This window comes from Pempheris klunzingeri, chromosome 18 (genome assembly GCF_042242105.1).
Source record: "Pempheris klunzingeri isolate RE-2024b chromosome 18, fPemKlu1.hap1, whole genome shotgun sequence".
NCBI lineage: Eukaryota > Metazoa > Chordata > Actinopteri > Acropomatiformes > Pempheridae > Pempheris > Pempheris klunzingeri.
This window is the reverse complement of record NC_092029.1, coordinates 11,578,391-11,603,562: the sequence shown is the minus strand read 5'-3', so window position 1 is coordinate 11,603,562 and position 25,172 is coordinate 11,578,391. Positions and strand designations below refer to the sequence as shown.

Here is a 25,172-nt window from a genome sequence, read left to right as displayed (position 1 = left end):
TCATTGCTTCAGCACGAAAGAGTATAAAGTCTGCAGTTAGGATTGTTTACTGTAACTTAAATGCTGACTCATTTGTGAATGATGTTACTAATTTGCAATCTGATATATGTCAGCAAAATGACTGAATGTTGCTGTGAAAAACGTCATGGACAAATCTCTGAAATTAGTGGATAAGCATACTGCACATAGAAAAAAAAGCCTGTAAAAAGGGAAGTAGTGCGAAACGAACTGATGAAGAGTTGAAATCTTTAGTGCCTCAAGGGGACTAAGCCGTGGTAGCTGCTCATAAATCAGGGTGAGTGAGTGGGTAAGTTGAGAAATAAGGTGACCAAGTTAAATTAAGAAAAAAGAAAGAATATTATAAACAAAATGTGTAGCTCTGCGATGAAAGTAAAAGAAATATGCAAAATGAATGAAATAATGTGTGAGAAGGCAATTCTCAAAAGTATGTGGAGAGTGCAGGTCAGTTCATCAGGCCATGTGACATCATCAATTACTGAAACAAAGTAGACAGTTACAGATCTTGCATGCAACTAGATGATGCCATTTTAACATGCAGCACTGCAATATTATAGAGGATGAATCATGTTGTTTTGCGTTTGATCGGGTTAACCACACCACAGTTGAGGAGGTGTTGCTTTCTCTTCCAGAAGTACAGGAGTGATTATTTTGAAAAAAATGTACGCACACACACAGTTCATCTCGTGTGAATCCAGCGCTGTGTGCTCTAAACAAAGACAGGGAAAAGGACAGAGCCTTGCTTTTGGTTACCTGAGAACACGGTGTCAAATGAAGCCGTGTATTTGAGGGCACAGTGACCAGGGATTTATTACATTACAAACCAAAACATCACAGCTGTGGGCATGTTTATCGAGAGATGTGCATGTCCACAAGATGTACTCACCCCAGCACTGATTTTCCTGTTTCCTCTGGCTTGCGAACTGTGAATGGGCTTGGATCCACTCCTACTGTCTTTGGCATAAATTCCCTTTATGAACACAAATTTGAAAGAAATGCTAATGAATGTCTCAACACATTTCACCGGTGATTAAGAAATAACTTCAACCTTGATGTAAGGTGTAAAAACATGTCTCTGTACATTACAACCAAATCCATTTCCTTTGTTTTTTTAGGTCCCTCGACAAAATCTTTCATCGCTGAACCTCTTGTCTAAAGTGTTTTTTGTGTATGTGTGAGTGTATTCACCTTGCAGAGTTGGTCATTGCGATGCAGAATGTGTCATCAAAGGAAGTAAGTTCATAAGGTTTGAAGAATTCTGTGTAGATGTCGATACTCTCCTCAAAGCGGTTCACTCTCTTCACATCGACCCTCTTCATAGTTTCCTCGCAGGGGACTGCGTCCACACATTAGCACACAAATTGAGGCACATGCAAATACACAGAAAGAACATGTACACGTGTATAAGACATTAACCTACAAGTATAAGTCTGTTGATATTTGGTCAACATGTCCTTTGAGAAAAACAAAATTAACAATGAATTTAGCCTACTAACAAGTAATGGCTGTGTATCTAAAGTAATCGCCTTATACTGACAATTGAAAATACAGGATACTAATAACACCAATAATTCATGAAATGGATCAAAGCATTCATCTTCAGCAACTGTGTCTCTGATACTTAGTATTGATATTGCAGATATTATTGCAGATATCACATATTGAAGAAATACCTTCATCATAAGCCACAGGAAGGTAGGACAAGATTCCTTCTGACCACCACAGTGTGTAGCTGGAGACAGACAAGATACACAAATGTGTTAAAATCTTTCATTGGCTGATGTCTTTTCCTGAAACCTGCATTTACTCTCTGGGGACTTAACATAACCTAGATTTGAAAACTGGTTTGGCTGGACCACCTACTGTACACTGCCTGAATACATCAGCATTTTATTTAATACAACCAATTTCAGTGAATGCACTGATTATGACTGAGTGTGCGATGTGCTACTTAGGCAACTTTGAGAGCAAAAGCGCAGTGTGTGGCTGCTGAATTGCATTCAGATCCAGCCATGCTAATTTCTTGGAATAATAGCTGACCTACCTTGGCTCATTGTGACTACAGAAACTAGTGGCATGTACCAGAACCCTGGGTCTACCTTTACGTAAGCATGATTACAATGGAGAGCAAACAACTTGCATGCAAGTACGCTTCGACACACATGCACACAAGGAGAAAAATGCTGTGGGACACAATTTTTTCTGTATCAAAAGTTACAAAAGTCAGCTGGGAATCATGAGAAAGAACAAACAAAATGACAAACCAACAATGAGCACTTGATACGGCAACAAAACGGCTTTGGCAGGAAACAACTGCACAAACAGACTACAAGCTTACAGTATGACATACAGATACAACGGGAAAAAACCTGTACAGTGGCATCATACCTGAATGCTGCTTTTAGATAAGTACATATATTAGAAAAAAGATTTTTGGTAATCCTTTTGTAAGAAAGGCTGAACAGTAAGAGTTGCCTGTAATTAAAGGATTATAAACCCTCTTGGTTTATAATCCGATCATACAGTGAACCAAAGAGCTCAAGGCATTGCAAGGCATCTTAGTACAAAACACATACAAACAGACAAAACAAAAGCAAATAAAGAAAACTTCTTTATCAATGTCACATCTGCAGCATTAGAAAAGATTACTAAGTAATTACTAAATAATACTTATCACTTAACTAAATAAATACTAAATAAGTCACACAGAATATGGAAACAAAAAAAAAACTGTTCAATTAACTAAATGGAAAGAAATTAATGATATGGTGGTATTACTGTGCTTTACTTTGGATAATAATAATAACATACGCTGGCTGCAGTAAAGCAGACAACATCAGGCTGGTGCTGTATTCTGTGAAGCAAACCTCAGGAGTGCCACATACATAATTACACCTCCAGGCCAAAACTCTGTGACCCTTGTCCAGGTAAAGAGGAAGCTTTATAGCAGCCAACTCGAATGACCACAAAAGCAATCACATAAAAATCCACCCACATGCTTGTGTGAACAACATCACCACCGGTGTTAGACTTGCACGGCCTGCCTTTTCAGAAACAGCAGAAATAACTGATAATCTTTTCTGATTGATTTCCTGCTGAGCTATTGAATCCACACAAAAAGAAAAACACACAAACACTCAAATCATTAAGGGCAGCTGAAAGGGGGATTGTGTGTGTGGTTTTTCATGTCTCATCATGTATGCATGCAGTTTGTCATACACATATGTGGTATATAACTATTGTATATTGAGATTTAAGTATGTGTGTGCTAGTAAGTAGCATGTATACACATTCTTATTTAGATATGAGCATGTATTTACAGTAAGTAGTTGTGCGTTTACCTGCGTTGTTCATGGGGAAGGCCCATGGTGTTCTTCTGATGCAGGTAGAAGTCTGTGGGCAGCTCCCATAGGTGCGGTTTAGACTCTGCTGGCTGATAGACTTGGAGAAACAGGTTGATGGCATCCTGTCTGTCAGCATCTGGAGGAGCAAGATGGACACAAAAATGACCAAAAAAAACAGTGAAACACAAATGCATGATTAATACACAAGAGCGGCTCAAGGGAGGTGAGGCAGTTAATAGAGGGATTTGTTCTTATTCAATTAAACAGAAAAAAGATTTTTGTCTTGATTGTTTTGTCATCGTTTGTGGCTTGTAATGTTAAATACATGCCAGGCTGAATTAGTTTTTCATACTGAGAAAATACACATCAATCTAGAGCCAAAATGATGAAAGATCTGGAAAAGGCTAATAAATATTTGAACTGCCGTTTCCAAGGTTCCAATATATGATGCCAACATGTCAGTGACATCTTTTTGCATATTGTGTGTTTTTTTATTTATGGTCAACACTTCACACGAGTGACACCTTTTTATGCATTGTATATTTCAGATTTTTAATCTTATACTGGATTGTAAATTTCAATTTCAGATGTTCCTTCATATCAGAAATTAATTGTATAGATTCTTGTGGTTCTTATGAACATGACAATGAACTTGAGCAGCAATGAATGTTCAGGCTCAACTCTGCTATCATCAATCACCAAATGTGCATGAGCTCCAGCTTGGCATTCTGCCACTGACAACAAGTGAGCTAAATTAACTATCAACCCACACTTCACAAGATGAACTAGAAAGTTTAATGTCCCTCACAACACACATAATCAGCCATTTGTGCCTCATGTCTCTTCACGTGAATAGGAACATCACCAGTATAAACTCCTCAAACCACCACACTACAACATGTTTGGCCATGGCGGTGAGCTAAAATAATCTCTGTGAATATTTGTGTGCACAGCATGTGCCACGTGTTTTGCATGTTGCACACTTTGGTCCCTTTTAATCCATCCCACAACTGTGAAGCCCCGTGCGTGCTGCGCCGACAGTCACGTTGGATAATTAGACACTAAATTGGCTTCTATTAAAGCCTCCTAGCCCTGTCTTTTCTCTAGGTAATTTCAAGCCTGAGATTCATTCAGTAAATTCAGCAGAAGTCATTAACAAAGCTGTGTCGTGAATGAATAGAAAGTACACAGTCATCAGGTCTGCCGTGTAATGGTAAATAAAATGTGTTTGCTGACAGGTTCCTTCATAACACTGTGAATAATCAAATAATAGTTAAATGTGGAACTTGGCTACCTGAAAGGAATTTCACATATTGACAAATATTTTTACACGGATACATTTCTTTGTCAGATTATAGACTAGATAAATTTGACTTGATGTGAAAAGGCCTTAATGATTACTGTGTCAGGATAGCCTATGAGTGAGCTGTGAAGTGCTAGCCAGTGAACAACCTACAGTGCAAGGGCAGATTGCCTCCTCCTTGGCCGCAGTTGCTTCGATTTTACGTCCGTGCTGAAGCTGTGTTTTTTTTTTTTGTTTTAGTTGGTTTTGGTTGATCCTGATAATCCCAAGCCCCTGACATAAGCGGTTCTTGGTTCTAGTGTTGGTCACGCTCTAGAAGCTATTTTCCTGGCTGAAAGCCGGTTCTTTTGCCATCAAAATGTAAAGAACTTGTTTGAGGTCTCCACTCTTTCCTTGGTTAAAAAGGGTTTGTGTGTGCTCTGCATTATACAAGCCTCCCCTACTTGACATTACAGCCAGAATAAACAATTTGCTCTTCTCCCAGTTATGCTCTGCAGTCAACCAATGATCCCATTTTTCAAAATGAAGTGAATGACAAGAGACGAAAGCAAAGAATCAAAAATGAGGTCGACTTAGTAGGTCTAGTGCCACAGCTCTATTGCTCCTGGCTGAATACACAGTAGATTCCTCTTCATTGCCACTTCATTTCTGGGACTACAAATGACTTCCATGTGGAACAGTCATCTCATCTGTGTTGAGAAAACACCTGTGCACACCCATGCACGTTTCCATAGACACACTGTGGGGCGGCTGTGGCTCAGCGGTAGAGTGGGTCATCCCTCAATCAGAAGGTCACCCTGAACCCCAACTTGCTCCAAAGCATGGCTTCAGTGTGTGAATGAGTGTGAAAGAATAGTCTCTTCCAAATTAGATTTCATCCTGTATGAATGATGTGTGAATGAGGAAGTCATGTAAAAGCGCTTTGAGTAGTCGAAATGACTAGAAAGGCGCTACACAAATACAGACCATTTACCATTTACCATCACACTGCATCAACTACGAACAAGGGTGTCGTTTAGGATTATTAAAAATCTGAATTGCAGGCATGCTAAGCTCCTTTATTAAGCACTGACTGGAAATTCGATCCAAGTTACAAATTGGAAGAGAGAGAAAACAACGTAAATTCAGCCAATTTAAATTTAAAAAAATACATTTCTCCAGATAACGATATCGGAAATCAAATGTCCTCAAACTATCCTTTCTTGCAGCAGTTGATGGGTTTCCAGCAAAGCTAGAAATGTCAAAGAAAGCGGTTCAAACTGGTTTACCTGCTTCCACAGTCATCAGAGAGCAACGCTGAATCTGATAGCGTATGCTTCAGCTGTTTCTTTAGCCTCCATGTTTCTCTGCCTTCTGAACAAAGGGCTCTCTTTCTGAACTCCGTTTCCCAGAGTCCTTAAGTTACAAGTAGTAAACGCACCCCCGAGCCCAACTTTGGTCGATTTGTGGTAAATTACCCCCCGACATCCTCAGATCAATAAGAGCAGAGTTCCCCCTTTGCTCCTCTCCTTTCTGTCCTGGCCCCTGCCGAGGTTCCAGCCTTGTATGCAAACTAACCATCCTTTCTTAGCCTGGCACCTTTATCCTACACACTTTCATATACACCCACACAAATAGGCCTCTACTGAGAGACAAAGCTAACAACCACACATGTGTCTGCAGCACGTGGCCTGGGCCTTTGTCTTCCTCTGACCCACACATCAGGGTGCCTGAGTGGCAGCCATTTTGTACGTCGTCACCTTTTGATTTTTCCACCTTTTGCAGCCCTCCTTTGTCTCAGCAGGCACACGATGAGCCTCCCCTTTTTTGCATATTCACACATACACATATCCTCACACACACACTCTCCCAATTGTTCTTTATTTAGACATATTTAGTTCGACTGTTCTGAGTGGCTGACATTGCTATGTTTTCCTAAATCTCCTAAAGCTACTAGCTATAAATATGGTAATTTTGGTAGTGGTTATTAAGGTAATCATTAATTATAATACCAAATTGATAGTTAAGTTTATTAAATGAGACAAATTCAGTTAAATTGGCCATCTTTTTCGTGGATACATAAAAGGTTTGTAATTAGTGGCATTGTAGTAAAACAATATGATTTTGCATGATTTGCTGTTTATTGTGTATAAAGCACTCCATGTATCGGGCTTGGTCACTTTTCCCCACTTGCAAAGTTATAGCTAGTATTTTTGGAGAAGAAGCCATCAATCAAAAGTGTGAATATAGCACTGATCAGTCTTACAAAACTGCACAGAGCTGACCTTACTTGTGGATGTGGTTATATGTGGTATATGCTGTCAGTTGTCGAGCTTGCTTTTGCAGCTGTGGTTATTTCTTAGCTCTACACTTTTTTTTGCTTTCATTTCATTTCAAACTGAAATGAGTTATATCAGCTCCAAGAACATGTACTGACTACAGACTAGGGACACAGTGTTTGAAATGTCTCCAGTCATTTGTGTAAATGTTTTCTCAAAGTTTATTTTATTGAAGAATATTCCACATGCTGAAAAAATACTTGTAAATTCTATATAAGAAGGAGTGCATAATGAGGACCTTCTTTTATTAGATATCAGGTGTTTTGTATTTTAATTGTTAACTGTATGTGTCTAATCTATATGTGCATGCAAAGGCTCAGTCTATGTTCCGTTGGTAACATGACGATTCAAATTTCACAGGTAGTGTGGTACCCAGTCAGGGTTTAATATGGATGGATTTGAGGCTAAAATGGATGGAAAAATGAGTGATGTCCACATGATCAAAATGAGGAACACACCTGAGAAAGCGTTGCTGTAGTAGCGTGACAGTGTCTGCATGATGTCTTTGGAGTGTTGCGTCCAGGGGGCGATCTTGCGGTAAGTCTTGACCCTGTGGACCAGCTGGGAGCCGCCATACTGCAGCGACAAAGTGTCTCCATGATCCTCATACAGCTCCTCGAACAACCTGGGCCACACATAACACACAAAAACACACCTTAGCATACATAAACACACAGGCAGACAAATTAGGCCTCCGATATCAATTTTGGCAGTTTTTACTCTTTTATCTTAGGGAGTTGGGGTTTGAGGAATTAAAGTAATTTCAGACATGTAAAATCAGTAACATCTTCAAGTAAAATCAGACACGCTAAACAATTTGTGTGATCACTGCATGTATTTCTTCAGTAAAGGTATCAAATGCATGACTTTTGCTGTATCAAAGACCTGAGAAAACGTTACTAAAGTTATACATGTAATATAATTCCAGTTAAAAGGTCCCATGAGGATACAACAACACCAACAAGTAAACAGGTTTTACACTTTTGTTATTTTGTGTATTTATGTTGAGCAATGTCGAGATATGTGGAGTATGTGATAAAAATTAACTTGCACTTGAATGAGGCCAATGCTTGCCCTCCTTTATGCATTTACTTTGGGTCTAAATAATAGAGCTGCAAAAAGCAATTTAACTATCCAAGCAGAACCAGACTCAGGCACAGAACTATGGCTAAATGCTGCAAATAGATGGAGAGATGGAGGTGGAGCAAAGAGTAGGCTTTGGGGCTGGAATAGTTGCTGCATTAGCTGCCATTAACACCAAATTTGTTTAGTAGTTAATGCAAAATTTCCTCTGCTGTGGCAAAGTTTACACAATGAGACGTGGAAAAACACACATATAGTGCGCACGCACACACTAATACTTTCCTGCTTTGAAAAGCAGCACAATTTATCAAAAAGTAGTAAAGTAGGTTAAGCTTTACCTCACACAGTCAGTATCAAACTGGAGTTTGGGCTTGTCAATCATTCCCAGAGCATAAAGCTGATAGGCCAGTGCACACTTCCCCACCATGAATTGGGCGGTGTTGGTCCGATCCAGACAGTCCACACAGTTGGTCCGCAACACTCCAGTCTACAACAACAAAAAGACTCGTGAAACATACTGACATCACCTCATTAATCTATAGAATATTTACGCATTTGTGAGAGTCAGACACAAACTCTACTAAAAGGAAAGGAAAGAAGCAAGATTATCTCCACCTTACCTTAAACAGATTAGGTCATTCCAAGAAGATCAATGCACAGGGTTTCCATGAAAACTCATTAAATGTCTCATTATGCAGCTAAATGTGTTTGCCTTGTTTTACAGCTATAGTAATGAAAGTTCAGCCTCTTTTAAATAAACATTACAGGCAAAAAGCTGTTCCCTTCATGATTCATTTCAAAAGTCTCCTTTTGTTTACATTTCTCTGTCTTGTTTTGTTTCCTACGTACAAAAGCTGCAAAGCAGTCACTAATGTTGGGAGAATATTTGGTGCCTTTAGAAAAACAAAAGTGTGACACAAAAGTTACACCAGACCTGTTTGCTATGTGACATACCTGCACCCTTCCACTGGCTGTGATGTGTCCACCTACATCTCCCCACCTGAAAAAATAATATTCAATTCAACTTGAAGAATAGAGAAGAGGAAACAGACAGAAGCATTTTCCTGCTACAAGAGGTGTGATCGCTGTTATGATCATCAGTTCAAGCTGGAACGTACTGAACTCGATACAAAACGTACATGCATCTAAAAACACCAAGTTCCATCAGGAGAACAAGTGCAAAAAGAGATATCCAGCAGAGAGTTTGGAATATACACAGAAGACAGAAAGTCAGGAAAGCTTTTTCTCATTTACAACACTGCATCATTTTGGCACTTATGTGCAAACCCAAGAAAAGGATGTGGACTGAAAATATTCTTTAACACAAAATAATGAATTTTAGGTTCTAAGTTTCCTGTTCAACAGCTGTCAGATAGGACGTAAAGTCCACTCTCAGCTCTGAGCTCTATATTGTTGTTTTTTTGCCCAATGCAATACCACTGCTCTCACTCATCACTTTCTTTTTAAAGAGCTTTTTTTGTACATTCACAAGAACAAAAACAAGCAACAGGCAAAATGAGAATAACTCTGTGACGACAGACTGCCTCTAAATTCTTCAAAGTGGGACTTCTGAAGACAGATGCATTAGTTGCTGAAGTATGTGTTTTTAAGCAAAGTGTGTCTCATTGTGGTACGACCTCAAAGACCTGACAGAGACCACTGAGCACTTGTAGTAAAGGTATCAAGTATGTGCGAGTCTGAGAAAACGTAATATCTAAACGAGAGTGTAATAAATACCGACCATGGTGTGGTGGTTATGTTATGCAACAGATGCATAATTTTGCGTGACAGAGATTAAGACGAGCAGACAACGGAATTAACATGTGTTAAGTACATGGACGGCAATCTAATTCATACCTGGATAGGTCTAAAATTAAGTGGTGTCGATAAATGTATGATTCTGAATATGTATGAAAAATAGATAACTTACCGTCCCTTAGAAAAACTAAATCTGATATGCAAATGTGGGAAAGATAGTGGTGTTGTCTTGCAAATGGTCTTGCGTATCCCTGGTGCATAATTTTGCTTTCCTCTCAGTTTTCATGCTAAAACCGAGGGTGCTATCAAGTTCCCAAAGATATTAGTCATGAGCAGCTTCTGAATAACTTTCAGTTTAGTTAAAGGTTGCCTTCATATCAAAGTGTTATGCAATCATTTGAGCATTTGTTTACAGACAACTCCTAACTTCACAGCTCTAAAGGTCTGGTCCGAAAGTGTGTGTCAGCCTCCTCTGCTTTTAAAAAGCCCAACAGGTGCAGCGGGGGACAAGAAAAGGCTCACCTGTCATCTGGTCTGATGGTATGACAGTAGAAGTCGGAGCGATTAATGAAGAAACCTGTGCGCTTAACCACATTTTCTGCTATCATACTCAGGCGGTCCAGAACGTTGCACAACTTACTAAGAGAGAGAGAAAAGGGAAGATTGTATTACATTTGCTCAAGAAATCAACTCTTTGTGTTTCTCAAGCTGAGTTACAGTGATGATGTACAATACCTATGACTTTTGCAATATTTAATTAGCATATTTCTTTTAAGGCATTAACACAAACCAAGAAAGGCCAAATTCTTTCACACAAAAAGCTCAAGTGTGCAGGACTGAAATAAGCATGTTTGTCCCCATTATTGCTGTCTGTTAGTTAGCAATATCAAAAAAATGCTTATTGATATGAAAAATAAAATCCTTCATTTGTAAGATTACAGGAAGTGGTGAAGAGCTTTGTTTCTCTATGCAGTTGGTCCACTAAAATATCTGAAAGGAACATATTAGCAAATCTAAGAGGTTCACAGATATAAAAGGTTTCATCACAACCAGTCTTTCAATTTAAGGTCACTACGTCGGCACATTTATTGTCACAACCTCTTGGTGTAGCGGGCCATGTCCCAGGCGATGTAGTCGATGCAGTTGTCTGGAGGGAGGAACTGATTCAGGTTCATCACAGCCGGGTAGAGCTCTTCACTCAGAATCTTCTCATGTTTCCTTTTTTCTCGTTTCTGTGGCAACGAACACACTTATGTCACATGTACTGAATAACTATTTCTATCACCAATAAATCTTATTCAAAAGGAATTCATTTACAGTTGTGATAGAATCCCAGTTTCTTTAAAGGGTCCCACAAGGACACTGGAGCATAGTCGTAGACATGTGACAGTTTGTTCCGTTTGATGCACTTGCTAAGATCAATTCAGGTCCTCTCCACAGTGACCTCAGTGAAAAATAGAGCTGACAATACAGTTTACTGGATCCAAGCTGAGCTGAACATATGTAGTGGAAATCACAGAACTGATGATAAATGCAACAGATATGTGGGGAACATATGATACAAGGTGCAGCCCTGGTGTTCAAATTGGATCTTATGCTGCAAAGAGTGGGATTAAGGGATACAATAGCTGTTGCACTTGGAATCTTAATACAGTGAAAGTGCAAATCAGTGCAAGTTTGAGAACACATATTGATGTCTGGCTATGGTGAACGTCATTACGTTCACCATAGCCATATCAACTGTAGCAACCAAGATTACTCATAGCAATCACGGGAAGTAGAAAGTTGCTTTTTTATGTTTTTATTATAATCACAGGCAGGTGTTTTTTTAACCTTGACAACTTTCCACAAGTATGTTTTCCAATTTCACTGAAATTGTGTAAAATGTTTCTTGACATGTTTCAGGACATCCATGACCTGAGTAGATGGTAAGATGTTAAACTCATCTTTCAAAAGCCTGACTGCTGTTGGTTTCATTGTTTCTGAAGTCCAGGTGTTTTTCCCCACTCATTGTGCCTTTTTGACTGATCACCTTGGGTGATAATCGGCTTGGATGCATCACTTAGCTTCTCACATCTCCTGCCGCACATCCAGCGGAGGCAAAGCCACATAACAACCAGTCAAATCACAGATGCATTTCCTGTCCCCACTGAAGCAGAACTTGTCATACAGTCTGACGCACACGCACTTACATTCTGGGCACAGATGAGAAATGAGAGACTAGAAACATAGTACACCTGCACATATTCTTGCAAGAGCACTCATGTACTGTTCACTGGCATGAACCACCATTCAACTCACTGTCGCAGGTGCAGTCAGAGTTCATGAATGGCAATATGAATCCACGGTCACATATGCACATGTGCATACAGGAGGGAGCTGGTCATTTATATTTGAATGAGCATGACTGCGAACTTAATTATTTCAATGTATAGTTTCATAGAAGGGTGCTTGATGGCTGACTTTTATGCTTTTTATTCCTCTTCTTTGTGTGGGTGTCAGACATACAAAAGGTTAAGATTTTAATCTCATCTTAAGAGATCATGCTGATTAAATTAAAATGAATTAATTAAACATTCAAAATAATATCTATGCAGGGAGAGTTAAAGTTCTCTCCAGCAATGAAAATAAATGGGCTCTAATTAAGTTAGCTGGTTGGCCGAGTGATTCACATGCTGGGCCATGTGCGCTCTTATTCGTCCTCCCTTCCTCTCTTAACATACACACTCAGAAACATGCACCAACCAATGACAAAACCACGCACCCATCCCAGAGCTGACACTGCCACGCCAACCCCAGTCACCACCATGGAGAGATGGACTTTCGTGATTTCATGGTTAATTGGCAATGCCTTCCTCTTTCTGTCTCTGTGGGATAACAGAGAAGGTGAAGTGTATAAGCAGGGTGTCCCCTCCCTCACTGCCTGCACAGATCACATGGCTGCGGCTTGTGCAGACTTCTGAGGTCTGCGATTGGTCCCTCGCCTCACGGCTCCCCTTGGGAATGACAACGTGAGCTTGAAACGCCAGAGTGTAGGGCTGTGTGCCCAAGTTTGTCCATGCGTGTAAATGCGAAAAGGCAATGCAAAAATTTCTACTGGAGCACGGGCTCAAATGAGAAGGTGTCTAACAGTGGTGCACACAGGGATGAAGACACAAAATAGAACCAAAGCAGCCTTTTGTTTACTTAATTGTGTATCTTTAAGAAGGAGCGGCTTGCGGCATTTTATTGGCATGATGCTCAATCGTTATCATTTCTTAGGATTTAATTACTTTCCATTATTGATTTTCATAATTCAAGAGCAGTTTGATGATAGATGTTGACTCTACAGCAATTTCATGTGAAGGGACAAGGTGGTTAAAGTCATGTGTCTCTTTGCATGTGTGCAGCTGTGTGATTTCGGACTGATGCAGAAGGAAAAATCGATATTCAAGTTACCATTTCAACTGCTAGTAATCACCAACCACCAGGAAAATCTCTAGTGATTATCAAAGTCTCCACATCAACAACTAACCCCCCTATATCAATCCAGTGCTTGGCCAATCACACAATCAAGGCCTCCCCTATTAGATAACAACCTGTTGAGCAACAACACTGGCCGTTTTTCATCCAAAGACACTTAAAGTCCAGATCTACATCTGCCGTTTCCATAATCACACAAACAAACCAGCCTTCTAAAAGGTAATTCCAGCATTTTACTGCCTGGATCTTATTAGAGAACTTCAGGCTTGCTTGACATTTCCCCCGAGTGGCAATGGTGAACACAATGTTCATGTTTAAAGAAACAGATTTTTCCTTTAATACAACATACAGTTTCTCAGAAGAGAGTTGTCAGTGTGTGAGGGAAAAAATGAGGTTGGTGCTCTTAAATAATCATAAATCAGAGTCAAATCCCCCAAAAATAGTTCCTTTCCTTGTTCCTATAAGTTTTAGGTCTTCTCAACTAAATGATCACTTGATCAGTGACCGACCTGTTGGAAGAGGGAGCATCTATGGCTCCATAAGTTAAGCTCCATGTATGTAATTCCACATTTTTCTTGCAGAAATTGACCTTAATTTCTTCAGGCTTTGAGTGAATTGGTCTTTGCCCTCTACTAAATCTCTGTAATTCACTCTGGCTTAAAGTTTTACATGAGGAAGCTCAAATTGCTACAATTGTCTAACAGCCACAGCCAAATTATTCAGCAATTTCGAGGCACTTAAAGAGACTCTGCAGACTTACGCAACTGTGTGTCTTAAAATTCAAATCAACCAAACAAATATAGCAGTGTTTCATTAGTATGGAGATTCCAAATAGTTGCTGATTTGTGTAGCTACAAGCCCCATTATGTTGAATGTGAACAATAAGTCTAAAAAGTCTGTGCACTCCCTATGCGATTATTTTTAATATAAAGCAATAAGGTAAGAATTACTATATATAGTATTTTGAAAATAAAAATATTTTTAAAAAATGGCTGCTAACATTTTTCAGTAGATCTTTCTGTTACATAAATTTTATATTTTAGGGTTTTTTATGTTATTCACTTTCTACCTTATAATCCTAATTCACGGCACTTTTTACATTTTGTTCATACTATATATATATATATATGATTTGCCACAGTCAAAAACAGGACCCCAAAGGTGCGTGTGTGTGTGTGTGTGTGTGTTTACGTGCAACGCGTGCATGCATGCATGTATGTTACCTTGACCAGGTTGAGGATGATGATAGGAGAGCCAAAGCGCTGCAGCATCTGGTCAAAATGGAGGGCAGCTACATGGGCGTACGGGTCAGCTTGGTCCACTGAAAGAGAAGCCAAAGTGATTGAAAAATATTTAGGACATTCACGTGTTATTAATTAGGTAATATAGTATCTTCCGCTACTGTATCGCACCTAGATATCAACAGAATGTGCTTCATTTGTCAGCTAAATTTAAGGAACACCAAATAAAGTTTGGAATTATAGAAACATAGTTTACAGTTTTATGCATTCAGTTCTATTTTAATTATTCTATCCTCTGTATTATTTCTTCTCTTTATTGTAAAACCAATGCCAAGTCCTGCTCCTGCAGCAAACCGATAAGAACTGGAGCTACAACTGGAGGCTGTAGCTCACAAGCCACTGGCACACAGTATTTTGTTAGCAGCACGGTGTTGAAAAGTGAAGACCAGACCAGGGTCTAAACTGGCAGAAATGACATTTGCACACAAGATTAGAGAAAATAGGTCAAATTGTGTGACAGTTCCACCCGCACAGTTTCCCACTGATATCTCAAAACTGACAATACAAACACGAGCTCAAGCCCACAGTCTAAGTTCACACCACAACCATTTCATCCCATGAAGGCCTCAGGGAAGATGAGAGTTTATGCCATTATATAGAGATGAGACTGTTTAACATTCTTATTGCACCTTGGTAAGGAAATGTTGATAATGACGATGATGATGAAGAAGAGTTACCCATTAAGGTCATTTCCTTCACATCCAAGACATTTGCCCACTTCAGGGCAGCCATAAACACATTATATGTGGACCTCTGTAACAGTCTCGACGGTGATGGTAGAGATGGGTGATGCACATTGTCATATGGATAACTGTATTGCATGCACAGACACTCAAACTCTCGTTGCCATATTACTGACCTACATTTGTTAAAAGCACGCTAAAGTGAGAACCACACCAGCAACTAAACTGTCCGTAATGACATTTGCAGGCACCTTTTTAAAGTAATGCAAATTACAGACATTTTGGGAAATATACTCATTCCCTTTCTCAAACCCATGAGTGACATCAACCAATCGCCCACATCTAAGTCTCTGCAAGAAAGCAAATAAATGTGCTTCCCACAATGTCAAACTATTCTTTAACATGTCAAATGTGCTGCAGCTGAACAGCTGTCTAGCTGCAAGCTCAAAGTGGTGGTTAACAAAAGAGGGGTGCCATCATAAAGCTAACATATTTAAAATGCTAAATTTTTCCCTTTTGGTTTCTGTTTTCTTGTGATTTACAGAGCAGGCATGTAAAATGCAGCAGAAAAGAACATGAAATTTAAACTAAGTTGGACATTAAAGGAACAGTTTCACATTCTGAGATATAAGCTTATTCCCTTTCTAGCCGAGTGCTAGATAAGAAGATCAATGTCAGTAGAGACATCAGAGTGGTATTAGACTCCACTAAGGCAAAACCAACAAGAATCATTTGAGGATAAATAAGAGATATTTAGATGAAGGCAAAGATATGATTTGAAAGACAAAGCAAACAACCAACAACAAGGGCAAATTGTCAAACTACACACAGTGAAATATAAACTGATGGTGCGAGAATTGGGCAACATTTGGGAAATGTCAGATAAAGACTGTCTTTCAGAATCAAAGTGGGAGCAGGATGATGAGGTAAGTTGATACTCAGAGGGATGCTCAGGACATGCTCAGTGTCTCCATCTCACACAGGTAAATGTCATCTGAGGATGTATTAAAGGGCAAACTGGGGGAAAAAAAGATTATGATTTAATACAGGCATTGTACGAATGCGAGCATCACTGCCTTCCTGTGTGTACACACTCCAGAAACACGCACAGCAGGCTCAGGGACCTGATCACCTCCCTCTAGCCCTGGTTTTGTGTTTTTATCCTGCTCATAATAAGACAAGAGAGTGGATCCAAAGATGAGAACCAAGAGGGGGGCGTCCTGCCTTCACCTGTTTCGTTTTATTTATCATTGCCCCAGTTGTTGAGAAGAATGTCCTTGTTACAATACCACTTATAATATGTATAATTTATCTTATTTTGATGCTGATTTTTTTCCCAATTATATTCTTTGTCTGTCCCCACAAGGTTATTTCCGGTCCTGGACAGCGGCTTGAATGAATACATTCAGTATTATAAACATAAAAAGGTAAAAATACCTATTGTGATACTGAATGGCTAACTATTCAAAGAGAATATATCAGAATCTTTCATTTGGTGTCTGTCTTTATGTATAGGGGCCAAGTGGATATGAGAAAGATCTTCAAAGGCTGAGGTAGCTTTGCAAACTCCAAACCACAATACAATTTTTCCATACATTTCCTGTTGATGTACAAAATAAGAAAGTCATGCTGCATTTAACGTGAGTCTTACATCGTATGGGGGGTTTGGGCATCATGGTGGAAATGTCCTGGGACCAGTAGAGTGGGACTGACCCTCGCACCTGGACGTATGAGGAGTAACTTCCTGCGGTGAAAGACATGACCGAGGCGTCGTGGACGATCTGCTCTGTCTCGACCTCGTTAGCCACATCCCCCTGGAAACAAGAGAAAAAACACAAGACATCATGAACAAGCTTCAGAAAACAACCTCACCACAAGGTCCACTGAGTAGCCGTTCTGGAGCTTTCAATCATATTACGTTGTCTTCATCAGCACATGGACTTTGCCGAACTGTCATGGTATTTGTCATTTGTCATTTTGATCAATTCAAGGAATTGTTGTGTCGTTCATGTTGATGGTTGAAAACTCCGAGGCAGCTACTGAACTGCTGCTTCTGAGAACAATAATGAATGAATTGAGCTATTGGAAAACATGGATGAGAAGCCCATGAAACGCTCAAACAGAATGAAAACATGAGGAGCTATTCTGGAGCATTTGATCGTGATTGTCACGTGATGTTCATCAGCAGAAGGATATGATCAAGATTAACATGGACAAGAACTGCTGTGATACAATGGAAATGTGAACATTAACTAGTCCATTACAACTGGGCAAACTCCATCTGCTATTGAAGATCATGTGATAAGTCCCCAGGACTTTTCAAAGCTGACATTTTGACTTCACACAGCAGGATAACCACAGGTGTAATTAATATGTATAAGAGCAGCACTCTGTCTTTAGCTCCAGTGGTTTCAGGGCTCTGCCACTGTGCATGCTGGCTCACTCACACGGCTCACTGACACACCTAAAAAGAACGAGGACAGTTCTTCAGTTCCCACCACACACCCACGCAGACACTCATGCATACTCAAGGAAAAGCAGCGGGTCAAATTAACCCCCTGTGATCAATCTGAGTCATCTCAATCATCCTGGTGGCCCTCAGCGCTGCCTCCACTATCTATTCTTTCCTGTTGCTTCGGCAACCGCTGTACCTCGCAGTTGGCTCCCCTTTTGAGGAAGCGGGTCCCGGCAAATTTGCTGGAGCGTCTGGCAATGAGGGTGATATGAACTGGTCGGCCATAGATCAGAAGCTCTGTAGTTGGAGGGTAAAGGAATAATAATAATAACGATAGTATTTACATCATTACACAATCATATATCATCGCATAGCATAGTTCTTCATTAAAAATGAAACATTTGTCTTTTTTGTGGTCCCCTCCTGCCTTCCTCCCTAACCACACTCTTTTTTCATTGGCCCTTTCATCAGAGGAAGCTAAACATAAGAATTATTAAAAATGATTATTAATATTACTGATATCATCCACAGTAAGTGTAAGTTGGAAAAAGCATTTTTAATTTAAAGAAACAAAAGCAAACCTTGGACTATAGTTAAATAGTCCTTGGACTGTAGTCTACGGTGTCATGTAAATTAAACCTGTGATTTGCTAAAATGCATTTTACTTAAGGCAAGCTATGTCACAATAAAGAAACGCACTAAATTATTAATCCATTTTCTACTTCGGTAGACTATTCGCTTTTCTAATTAACGTAATGAAAACATTCAAAAAAACCTAAAACTGCATGGGAGTATTTAGCGTTTCCTCAACATCTGCTATGTCATGACCTATGAATTACACACAGAACATTGAAATAATTTGAGAGCATCAGTTCAAACCAGGTTCAAACCACATAGAAATGTTGTTCTTATGAGCAACAGTTAACTTAAAATCCATATTTACACATACACAGGTGCTGAGGAGTCTCCCTTTTTTACATTATGTTATTGCCCCTTTTCAAAATGTAATTTTTCCCCCCTGACTGTTTTAGTGTTTCCTCATTTGCAACAAATTTCTGCATCTACTCATCTGCACAGTGTCCTCTTATTGCACCCATCTATCCTCTCATGCTCTCAGAAAAACAGCACTGAAGGCCAAACAGTTTCCAGGAATTGTCCAAACTCAAAGCGCCCACACAATGTCACTGTGGCAGCACGCTGCCTGATGTGAGAGGCAACACAGTTGACAGCTGACTACAAAGCGCACCTTAGCTTATCAGCCAGCTGCAACACAAAAACTCATGCTTACGACGAGAAATTCATTAGAAATATTTTTTGACAGAAGGGAAAAAAGGCAAAATACTTTACACTGCCTAATGTGATTTATGCAAAGGAGACTTGATGGTAAATGATTGAAATCTAAAACCTGAACCTACGGCAGACATTTAGCATAATAAATCAGACTGTTTACACAGCTCTAGTCGAGCCCAAAGCCCCACTGCAGCAGTAAGCCATGCATCAATACAACAAAAGCTTCTCAAAAATACATTATTCATGTAGAGCCCATTTCAGCTTGTGTCTAGTCAAAACTTCAAAGCAGAAGCTACACTGGCGCTGAAAAGTTTTCAAACAAACAAAAAATGTGTGGCTTATCTGATTAAATATGCACATGTTGCTCCTTTTTCCCTGCAGATAACAGATGGAGAGATTATGCAAGTGCCAGTGTTTACATACCTGATAACCACTGCTTAATTGCCACAATACTTGCTGTGCTAAAGCCCCGATGGCAAACACAAACTGCTTCTGCACTTTTGTGGTGAATCATACGCTCACGCTCAGTGTGATCCACGTGCTCCGATGGAGAACGAGGACAGTTCAACAAGTGATGCTGAGGCTGGGAGATGAGGGGCGGAGATGAGTGTCGGCAAAGGACGACATTGTGAGAGATACAGATGCGTCTTTTACTAATGTGTGATCGATCATATCCATCAGTTTATCAATGGAATCAAGCAAGGTGCTATAATTTTTTTTTGACACATTTTGTTTCTTGGATGGAACCTTTCAAAAAAAAAAAACCACAGACACATAAAAGCAACAGGCAAGCAATTCTGTAATGCTTAGTAAGCTGAGTGACAATGCTCGAAGGATACTGGACTGGCCACAGAAGCCGTGGATTATATACATGAGCCAGTCATGATGCACTATGTCCTTGACTCGTTCCAGCAGCTTCCCGTTCCACACGTATTTGTAGTACGGCTCGTTCTGGACGCCATAAACCACTGTGGCGGAAGAGAAGGAACACATAAAACCTCTGGATCATTTTACTGGGTCAGACCAAATTATCAGTTGGAGAGCGAGAAATGGAGAAATGCTGAGGTGAGGCAGGCCGTGAGACGAGAGCATATTTAGAGACATTTATGCAAAGCTGAAGTTGCTGCATTACAGTGCACATATCATAAATTACATTACATCAGCCAAGGCAAGCCAGGTTACTTTTCAAAGGATTTTCAATGGACTTAAATGGCTTCAACATAACAGATAACCCTGCAGTGGAACAGATAACTGTCAGTCACTTTCTACTTTTTGTGGGCATTAATAACAACAACAAAAATAATTAAACTGACATTATTTTTAGTTATTACGCAAAGAGACTTATTCGTTACAAAAACACAGTTGCATAACTAAATGGCCAAAATTGACATTAAACCTGATCTTACGTATTGGATATTTTACTACATAAATGATCATTTTGTTGAAGAAATATGCTTTTAAATTTTCACCAACTACAAAACAGAACTACAGGATGACATCCAGTTAACAATATGCAGCTGAAGCAAGAGAGCTAGCTAGCATTGTTGAAATGAAGGCATTACCACCATATTATACATTTTCTGTGCAATTTTATCAAACTTCGGCAATAACTCTGAGCAAAGGCTATCATCACTCTGGTCCAGCTTTTCATCCATAAATCACTGCCTGACTTCTAGCTCACTATTGTGCCTCTTTACTTTCATAATTTCACCTTTTTCCCCCCATTCTCTGTAAGGACTCTTATCCCTAGGTCTTCTCCACCCAATAGAGCAAACAAAAGGAATATAATGGCTATTGATGAACTTCCGCTCACCTTGCGTAGGCAAACCCTCATCTTCAAAGATGTCGAAGCTGTCCTGCTTGCTCTGTGTGTGTACCTCTTCCTCAGCTGAGGAAGTTGGTGATGACCACAGTTCATACGGCCTCTGCAGCAAAGTCAGGTTGTACTGCAGCGAATGGCTCAGGTCATAGCTGTAGCTGCAGGGTACAACAGAAACATCATTTGAAACGTAGTACTGTCTGTCTCATAATAAAGATTTGGCCATACTACAGAAAGAAAAAAACAAACTTTTTTTTTTTTTTTCTTCAAACAACTGTTTCCAATGTTTAAGACCGTGGAAAGTGTCCAAGACTTTGAATGTTTACACTTTACATCATTTTCATAATGCATATTAGGGATCTAGTTATTGATGCCATTGTAACCATGTTTTTTGTCTTTTTTGTGCGTGAGTTCGGACTGAGAGTTTGTCTTACCTGAAGTAGAAGTTGCTGGATAGGTCCACATTCTGAAAGATGCGCACATACCTGGGAGAGCAAAAACTCATCAGCTGAGTCAAACACACATCTGAAATAAGTATAAAAAAACCATCTACATCGGGAATTTATTAATAAATTAAGTTTGTATTATATTAGTATCTGCCCACATGATTCTGTACATTTGGGTGGCATTTTGTAGACTTATTTATGTGAATACGATGCTTCTTTCATCATTGATCATATATAATGCTGTTGACTCATATAAACCAAACTGTGACTATATGAAACCTAGTTAGAGGAGTTATTAGCCAGGAGCAGTTTGGTCCACCTAGTCTGACCGGAAAGTCAGGAGACTGCTGTGGTCAGCTGCTATTACTCCAAACCTCACACTTCATTTTGTAATAACTAAACTTACCATTTCTGTTTATCTTATAATATCCATTTATTTCATGCTTTTCTTGCAATTTTGTGTTCATAAGTATGTAATTTACATTCTATCATTTTACATTAATTGTAACTGTAACTGCTACATTTGGCAAAAACACTTCATCATCATTTTTGACACAGCGGAGGATCATTGGACAAACAGTTACAAAGTCAGTTCACACATGGGTTATGTAACATCTCTAGCTTCATCTATCAAAGTGCTGGCTTTTGTCATTCAGCCATAGGCGCCTGTTGAGTTGATGTTCCTTACAGTTTTGGTGTAATCTCAAAGCTGGTGTGATCTGATCTGAGAAGAATCTTGTCAAATATCCCCTCTCAAATGCGAGCACACGCACGTGCATGACACGCAATTGCAAGTCCATAAAATTAAAGCACAACTGTACACTGCGATTTTTTCCTCAATATGTGTTTCAAACTGATTTCTTAAAGTCCCTAAAAGAGAAGGAAACCGTACCTTGCTTCATCAGGGTGTGTAACCCTGACAGAGTCATTGGGGATGTAGATCATGCTGGTGTCTTCAATTTTGTAGATGGAATGGCCACCGATGTCGGCCATCTTTCTTCGCTTGGTGATCAACACAATGTAGTACCCCTCAAGGAAACGCACAAACCCTGTCAAAAAAAGATCTTATAAATAAACTCATCAAATGTAATTTTCTTTCAAGAGCCATTTTCTTCTACCTTACCACTGACATAACCTGACTTATTCATATGACAACAGTGTAGGTCAGGAAAAAGCCTCCGAGCAAGTTGATTTGTAGGTCAACCTTTCTGCTGCCAGCACATCAGAACACAGCTTTGACAATACAAATTAAAACAGCTCCATTTGTGGAGGTGGATCATGAGTGTCTGTGTGTCACACTCCATTATATTACATATACACTTAGTCTTATGTAATTAAAATCTGACCCAGAAAGTATCATGCAACATTGTGAATGATTTGCTTTCGGCTTTTAATAAGCTATTTTCTCGTCTGTGACATTCAATACATAATAGATGGCTGTGGATCACATCTGTGTTGTTTTTTTTTTTTATGGTCTGAATATTAGTAATTTTTGTCTCAACAAGGCCAGTAGTTTATGTAAGTGTGCCAGCAAGACTGATACTTTCATTATGTTACTGCTAAAACTAATCTCTTGACAGATGAATAGTGTGTCACAGATGCACTTTTGCAACTGAAAAATAAGTTGTCATGCATTTGGACAATTTAGAATAGCAGAAAGAGTGAAAAGGTTCATATTATGTTTCCACATACAAAGCTAATACTACAAATGCAGGTGCAGCCAGGATGGTCAAATCCATGGACACATGAATAACCAATTACATAAACAAAGAAATAAGCTCAAATTAGGTCTGGGTATTAGTACTGAATAACACATCGACACATCAAAAAAACCCAATACCAAATAGTATCAAAACTTCCCCAGTAAAATAATACTTTTTGTACACAAATCTAAAAAAAAAAAAAGACTATTTGTATGGTTTTGCTCGCAGCCAATCACTGCAAGGCTTCTTCGATCTACTGCAACACGCGATTGACCCACTACCGCAGCAGCTAACGGCCATACAGTCTGATGAGCACGCAGCAGTTCAGCGTGCTTAGATGCCACTGAAACACTCGAAAGTGTGGCTATACCATTTGCCTGTGCCATTTGATAAAAGTTAATGAATTAAATGAGAGCAGATTATTTCAGGAAAAAACAAACCACTCACATGATGGCTGTCGAATGATGGGTGTTCTCTATTGGTATCATTTTAAGGGTACCGATATTGATACTGATATCATGACAATACCCAGGCCTAGCTCAAATAAATGGCTCCATATTAATGCGCTGAATTAAATGTTTCAGTTTTCATGTTAGGGCAGCACGGCGGTGCGGTGGTTTGCACTGTTACCTCAAAGCAAGAAGGTTCCAAGTTCAAATCTGCTGGCCAGCTAGTTTGCAGTTTGAGCCTTGAACCTTTCTGTGTGGAGTTTGCATGTTCTCCCCGTGCTTGTGCAGGTTTTCTGTATGTATGTACTATATGCACTCCACTGCAACAATCCGTGATAAATAGTGTACTAGTGACAGGGAGTGCTACTCAGCCTGTGAAAACAGTTATCTAACTCTGGAGGGAGCTTTCTTTAATCCAAGAAAATAACTGAAGTCATATTTCTCTCCATTCAGGGTTGGAGACTCCCATTTGTTAAACTAGGTTAAGGTACCCTTCCAATTTGGCACTGCACTCCAAAACATTGTCAGACTTATATTGGCCAGCTTTTAAAAAGCTCAAAATTGAGTACAGTACCAGAGATTTTTTTTTCCATTTCCCATTCTATGCATACTTCTTCATTGTCAAAACCTGGCTAAATTACCCACAATGCAACTTGACCAGTGACAGTTAGTTTCAGGTGTGTTGTGCCAGTGACGGCCAATGTAGCCTCAAGTCGCTGGCCTCAAGCAGAGATGATGAGGAGCGGGCAATCAAAGTCCGGTAAGCTCATCTGTTACTAACTCAACACCTCCAGATTTTTTTTTTATAGTTCTCACTTTGAGTCTTTGGCACCTACTGACACTGACTCAAGTGACATCACTTGAGGCAATTTATCCAATTTTGTAATGAATTTGAACAACTTTTTCCACACATGCCGCAGCACTCCCAAAGACCTGTAAACATGCTTGATATGTAAAATCAGTGGAGGTCCACTTTGGCTTGATGAGACATCTAAATTTGTTTGGTTTTCAGGCTTTCATATTATTACCCAAGCGTTTTGCATTAGGAGCCAATTATTATTGACGTGAATGTCACACAATAAAACAATTATTCGCCTACAATATATTCTAATCCTAAATTTCCAGTTTTATACTAGGTAATTACATTGGGTTAACTACTGTAAAACATTCCAAGTTGTCAATCTATCTCTCCTTTAGAGGCTCTACTATATCAATGATGACTTAAGTTGATACTGAGAGTGATTATTGGGCATTAATCTGACAAATGAGTATAAGTTGATGTATCACAATTTGCAGATAGGAAGTATTTTCTACTGCACACTAACAATCAACAAGCTTGTGAGTTATAGCCTTATGTGACTGCAAACTATTGCTCCACAACCCACTAAATATTCTTTCACTTCTGGCTTTGCTGACAATTCCTATGATAGTTCATTTTGTTTAATGAGATGGGTCAGACTGACAAAACTGGCAGATGAAAGAGAATAAAAATATACTTACCAGAATGGTACTCATTATATACAGTAACATCAAATGTGCCTGGCAAAGGGGCTCTCAGGAAACACTGTACCTTATATAGCTGCATCATTCTTTTATAAACACAGTGACTTTGGCAAATAGCAGCTTGTGAACAAAGATGGCATTAGGGCACGGTGGAAAAAAGCATCTCATTTATTCAAGCAGACATCAATGTCAGAGTCTGTGTCAGTGTGACCGACCCATCTACGGCTTCAACGATGG

The 25,172-nt window shown here is 39.4% G+C and overlaps 1 protein-coding gene across 1 annotated transcript in view; it reads right to left on the bottom strand.

Moving 5' to 3' along the window:
* Nucleotides 1-25,172, bottom strand: part of fig4a (FIG4 phosphoinositide 5-phosphatase a) — a 47,215-nt gene that overhangs the window by 15,974 nt on the left and 6,069 nt on the right. The window contains exons 5-20 of the mRNA XM_070849168.1: nucleotides 22,173-22,329; nucleotides 21,269-21,319; nucleotides 20,829-20,992; nucleotides 19,855-19,983; nucleotides 17,922-18,022; nucleotides 16,922-17,084; nucleotides 14,510-14,607; nucleotides 10,923-11,056; nucleotides 10,347-10,463; nucleotides 9,021-9,066; nucleotides 8,405-8,553; nucleotides 7,442-7,608; nucleotides 3,360-3,498; nucleotides 1,692-1,750; nucleotides 1,207-1,354; nucleotides 905-988 (exon numbers count right to left, since the gene is read on the bottom strand). Coding sequence (XP_070705269.1) covers nucleotides 905-988; nucleotides 1,207-1,354; nucleotides 1,692-1,750; nucleotides 3,360-3,498; nucleotides 7,442-7,608; nucleotides 8,405-8,553; nucleotides 9,021-9,066; nucleotides 10,347-10,463; nucleotides 10,923-11,056; nucleotides 14,510-14,607; nucleotides 16,922-17,084; nucleotides 17,922-18,022; nucleotides 19,855-19,983; nucleotides 20,829-20,992; nucleotides 21,269-21,319; nucleotides 22,173-22,329 — 1,906 coding nt within the window. The remainder of the gene's footprint in view (nucleotides 1-904; nucleotides 989-1,206; nucleotides 1,355-1,691; nucleotides 1,751-3,359; nucleotides 3,499-7,441; nucleotides 7,609-8,404; nucleotides 8,554-9,020; nucleotides 9,067-10,346; nucleotides 10,464-10,922; nucleotides 11,057-14,509; nucleotides 14,608-16,921; nucleotides 17,085-17,921; nucleotides 18,023-19,854; nucleotides 19,984-20,828; nucleotides 20,993-21,268; nucleotides 21,320-22,172; nucleotides 22,330-25,172) is intronic.